This window comes from Cupressus sempervirens, chromosome 7 (genome assembly GCF_028749045.1).
Source record: "Cupressus sempervirens isolate cs-2001-9-10 chromosome 7, ASM2874904v1, whole genome shotgun sequence".
Classification (NCBI taxonomy): Eukaryota; Viridiplantae; Streptophyta; class Pinopsida; order Cupressales; family Cupressaceae; genus Cupressus; species Cupressus sempervirens.
This window is the reverse complement of record NC_143124.1, coordinates 699066938-699072546: the sequence shown is the minus strand read 5'-3', so window position 1 is coordinate 699072546 and position 5609 is coordinate 699066938. Positions and strand designations below refer to the sequence as shown.

The 5609-nt window shown below is 36.7% G+C and overlaps 1 protein-coding gene across 1 annotated transcript; it reads right to left on the bottom strand.

The window, feature by feature from the left end:
* Positions 1 to 1392: 1392 nt before the first annotated feature.
* LOC149549137 (protein JINGUBANG-like) lies at positions 1393 to 2851 on the bottom strand. Its single transcript, XM_089794869.1, has one exon. The coding sequence runs from the start codon at positions 2807 to 2809 to the stop codon at positions 1604 to 1606; it is 1206 nt and encodes a 401-aa protein (XP_089650995.1). The 5' UTR covers positions 2810 to 2851; the 3' UTR covers positions 1393 to 1603.
* Positions 2852 to 5609: the final 2758 nt, after the last annotated feature.

Below are 5609 nucleotides of genomic sequence, written 5' to 3'. Positions count from 1 at the left end.
GCATCATAAGTAAGATGGTTACACTTGTTGTTCAACATTGTCCACTCAAGTGGCTTGTGTAGTTGTATACCATTTGTGAATTTTTTTAAGCTTCAAAAATTTTAGGTATTTCCGAATCTAGAAAAAAAGTAGTATGTTATTTGTAACTCATCTCTATCTATTGACCCATCTCTCCCTATCCTCCCCCCTCTATGCTCTTATATCTTGATCTCTTTATCTATGTCTACCTCTCTTTATATCTAGAAATGACTCACTCTATCTACAACCCTCTTCCTAGAGGTCTATTTCTATATCTCTTCATCCTCCAATCTCTATTCCCACATATATCTTCATTCGTCTCTTCTTTATCTTTATCTCATTATCATTGTATCTCTCCCTACCTACATCTATGTATAAATTTTCATCTCTATTTTTATCTTTCTATTTATTTTCAATAGAACCATACTATTAGGAAAAGAACATTATAATAATGGTTTCTACTAACTCTTTGTCTATGCAAGTTAAGATTTTTGAAGCCCGAGATGGGTACGGTGTTGGTTGCTAGAAGTTGGCAGGCAATGTCAAAGGCATCAAACAAGAGATTTGTGCCCTTAAGGAGAAGTTCAAGGCTTTAGACATGAGCTTTACTACTCTCTAAATTTTCACTCAAAGTTACCTTGCAGCTACTACAATAGGAGAATGAGGAGAATAGCCTAGGACCAAAGGATTTGACCAAACGTTATTGCTTCTTAGTGGATGACTAGGCAAAGGTCCCATTGTCAAAGAAAGAGAAAGAGAATGCCAAGGCCTTGTACTTTACATTTTTCTAGTTCATGATACTCTGTTGTTGGTTATGTTCAGCTTATACTTTCCTTTGCAGGTGAGGCCTTAGAGATTGTTTATTTTTAAAGTCTAATTACTATAATAGACATGCTCGTAGATGGGTAGTTTTTTTATATGGTTTATCTATGAACAGATCTATAGTTACTTTAGCAGTTATGGTTGGTTTTTCTGTTGCATTGGTATTTTTGGCTGTGCAATTAACAATTCTATAAATATGGTTACTTTCTAGGCTAGGAGAACTATTTGTGTGATTATGTTTTTGATGTTTTGGAGCAGAATGAGTTACTCGTATTGATTTGTTGTTAATCTATTGTTAATGATCTTACCATGTTAATGTAGTGAAGACGCTCCCTTATTTGACTGCTTTAAATTTAGAAAACTATACTATTAAGAAAAACTTTGACACATTACATCTCTAGTTATAAATATAATTGATTCATCAAAATATATTCTATCTTAATTTTTAATTATTATATTTTAATTCCAAGAACACTTCAGTCGAACAACTCTTATGTTTAAGAATCTTATAAACGATCTAAAGAAATCTGATTGAATCATAAGAAATGACAATTACGGTACAAATATATGTAAAATGCATTCGTAACCCGCTTTTTACTCTTCGACATTAGTTATGTACAGAATCATAGATACTACAAATATTAAACGCATTGTTCACATTGAAATGTGAAGAGACAATATTATATGCAGTGAGCAGGGATTATGGTGCAATCGACCAATGTCTGTCAAGATATTTGAACAGAGCAATCTCCTTACACAAATATTAAAATGGCCGGCCACTTTGAGCAGGAGCACAGAGTCTACAATCACTATCACCAACCCACCACATTTTGAGGGTGCCATCGACGCTTCCACTGTACACAACAAACCCACTAGACATCTGTAAACCATAACTGTGGCAACGAGAACAAGACCCATGATGCCGGGAAGAGCATGAGGCAGATGAAGAAGAAGAAGGGGAGGAGGAAAAGTTGGACGAGGAGTCAGGAGAAACAAAAGAAGGCAACGCAGCAGTTATACACTTCACTGGACCGCCATGACCCTCCATCACTGCCACGCAAGCATGTGCGAACCCCTCTGATCTCCCCCACACCCGAATTGTCGAATCCGCAGATCCGCTCATCACAAAGTTGTTCAGCGTTGTGAGGCAGAGAAGGGGGCGTTTGTGAGCAGAAAAAGACCCCTTCTTGAATGTTTGGAGACTTGAATCCATAGTCCAGTAGTTTATCTGCCCCCCTGATGTTCCGCTGTACAAGATGGACTCGTCTGCGCTCAACTCCAAGCAATTCACGGCGTCTTCTCTACACTCACCCAGTGTCGCCACAAGAACACTTCGATGATCACGGTGATCACTCCTCCACACCCGAACGGTGCCATCGGCAGAGGCCGTGAACAAAATTCCTCCTTTCCTCGCACAACAAATGTCATTCACGGCGTCCTCGTGAGCGCCGATGGACTCCAAGCATTTGAAATCAGACAACCTCCACACTTTCACCGTCTTGTCCCACGAACCCGAATACAAGACCCCATCTTCAAGAGAGAGAGATAGACAGCTAACTGCGTCGGCATGTCTGATCCACAGTGATTTGTGATGGCGTCGAGTCGTCACATAGCTCCCGGGCTTCAGAGACCTTACAACAAGGTCCTGCAGAGTGGGGAGATTTGTCAATAATTTTAAACTCTTGTCCGAATATTGATGACTCCACACTTTGAGCTTGCTGTCTTGAAGTCCCCCAAAGACCCTGTTTTCGTCAATTGCAAGAGCCTTTACCGGGGCATTACACTCTATTCGTGCAATCTCAACAAACCCATCAGTGGCTCTCTCGTATATGAGAATGGAACCGCTGCGAGAACCCACATACATCAAATTTCCCTTTGACGCAAGTGAAGTTATGCCGCCGTTTTGGGTTTTTGCAGAGGCCATGCAGTACACATATGCGGATTCATTTGTGGATTGCTGTTCTTCCATTCTGAAGGACGCTCTACTTCTCTTTTCCCTTCCCACTTTGGTTTTTATGGTGTGAGAAAGTTGAGAGTCCACCGGGGTAGAGATGCCCATTTCACTTCCTACAATGATGATTCTCAGTCGAAGATGGGTTACGTGTGCGAAATCTAGATGTGTAGTACAAAAGTAAAATTTTGATCGAAGAGCAGAAAAGTAAAGTAGGAGAGTAATGGGTATAATATAAGAGGAAGTAATTAATTATGGGATAGCAATGGACGAGTTCATGTGAAAATACAGACGCTTTCATCATCAAAACAGAATGAGTGATAGCTACGGTATCGCCAATGTTGTGACGTGTTTTAACCGAATTTGAGAAATGGAAAAAGAATCTTTCCTGTTTTTCACTTTTTCTTTTGATGGGCGCTTCAGAAATGAAAATGTGGCGAGGAGCAATTCGGTGCAGCAGGGAGGGACGTTACACGAGTGACAGGTTGTTCATTGCGTTTGGTTGTTTTGTCTTCGTAAAGCAAAGAGTCTATCTACCATCGAGGATGCGGACCCATATACAAAGCATCTGTCGTTGTTTTCTATGTTATTTCCTACCTCCTACGCCGTTCATTTTTCCCTTGCTATTTCCTGCCTCTGCTATCAGATGATGTAAAGACATCGAATGAGTTTCTATTTAGGGGCTACATACGTGTTAGTTTTGCATAACTCTCTCGTACTTCGTTGTTTTCGGCGCAGTCCCAAAATTTGCATGTTTGGAGACGAATATGTGCCTATGTGTGTTTTTTCAACTAGTGTTCGTCCCACGAGTAGTTGCACTAGATATGTTGGAGACATATAAGTGGCACTCGATTGAATTGAATCATATAGCAACAAGAGCTCTCTTCAAGTCCCTGCCTTTTTTAACTAGTGGGAAGAAATTTTTGACAGAACAAAGATTATTGAATACACGACTCGAATTCGTAACAGGTCATATTTTGTTGGGCAAGGGTAGCTCCTTGATTTGGAATGTTAAATGGAAATCATATTGATGATGGCGTAGTCTGATTTTTCTATAGGAAGCTATCTATTATTTGAGTAGATTGATTTCTTTTTGGCTGTTCACAACTTCTATAAGTACAAGTGTTGACTTTGTATTCATTCTCAGTGTTAATAGAAGGTAAATTAAAAAAAAAATATATATATATATATATATACAATAATTTTGTTTCATAATATTCTTGTTCTTGTATGTCACATAAACCATTTAAATATTTGAAGTATCACTCTATATATTAAAAGGCCTTATGCACAATTTGAATATAAATAATCATTCATCAAATACGGGTAGATAAAAATTAAGTCCATAGTACAAGATAAGCTCTCTTTAAATAGTTCAGTTGAGTAAGTAAATCAACAACAGATGGACAATACTTTTGTTGTTTTTATATGGCATACCATGTTTAGATTTATTTAAAAAGAACTATTTATAAAAGAAGGGAGAAAACCATTATGTGATGGTATATGTGAAATGGACAGTACAAGAACAAAAGAGAACTATAAATATTTGCACAAAAGTATTAGGTAAATGGAACCTAGAGTATAAGAATACTCTATTCAACTGCAAGACAAAGTGTTGAAGAAAACTAAGATAATTGACAAACTTAAAAAATTTGTAACTTCATAGCTAGATTTTGATGTCCTGTATAAAACATACCACACATAACAATTTTCATCCAAGAGAACTATCCAACATGTAGAAACTACAAATATCGACCAATGCCAAACAATTTATGAAAACAAAGAGAGTTTTAGAAATATAAAAAAACCTTCTAACACAATGTAATATCTACAAACTACCCATGCCGATAAGACTGATGTTAAAAATAAAACTAAAAACGTCAACAAAACATAGATCAAATATCTATGAATTTCAATACTTACTAGCCCATGCTACTCTCTAGCTTGAAAAACAAGCTTTTGTGACAGTAAAGGAAATTCAACAATAAAAATTGAAAAATGTATCCCACACTAATGCAGGCTATCCACATCAATATATCTCTATAATTTTTGAAAACTAATTTTTACACATGTCAAAAAAATTTCTGATAACATTAAGAAATTCTATACCTATCCCAAACCTTCTTTTTGTTATACCCTGAAGGTTCCTCGGTGTATCGAGAGATTGGCTCAAGCTAGTACTAACATCTAGGTTCATATAGTGGAAACTGCCATTAATACAAGTGCTATTAATTTTTTTTAACTTGCAGTGGTTCTAATTTTTTTAAAGTTCCTTTCTATATGCTTATAAAAGACTTGGGTTTTTTTGGATACTTTGATTTGTTACACATGAATTCTAGTTGCAAATTTGCATGTAGTTTACTTAGACAAGGAATAGAACAATCACTGATTACATTCACACCCAATATAAATGAATTAGAGGCATCAAGGGACAACGAATAGATTGCAAAGGTAAATAATTGAACTATTTAATATTTTTCACCAAAATAGAAGGCACTACTAAAGCAGTTGCTATCTTTTAGTTTAGGGTTTGATTGGTAAAAGATGGTATTAAATGTTTGTAAAGAACATAATGTTGGAAGAATGTTTGATTGTTTATTTTTTTTTAGCTGGCAAATATAGAATCCCAAGCTTGTGGAAACTTAGGTTTAAAACCGTCATCACAAATCCATCTACACTCACAAAGCCCCTAAACCATACAATTCCATTTAGGTCCTTGCTAGAACATAATCCATGCATTCTCCTGATTGTTGATGTATTCGACATTGATTTCCCTAATGTAGGAGAGAGGTTGTTGCCCATCCAATTGCCACTAGAA

Coding starts and splice junctions, on each gene's coding strand:
- LOC149549137 (XM_089794869.1), bottom strand. CDS start 2,809: ATGGAAGAACAGCAATCCACAAATGAATCCGCATATGTGTACTGCATG.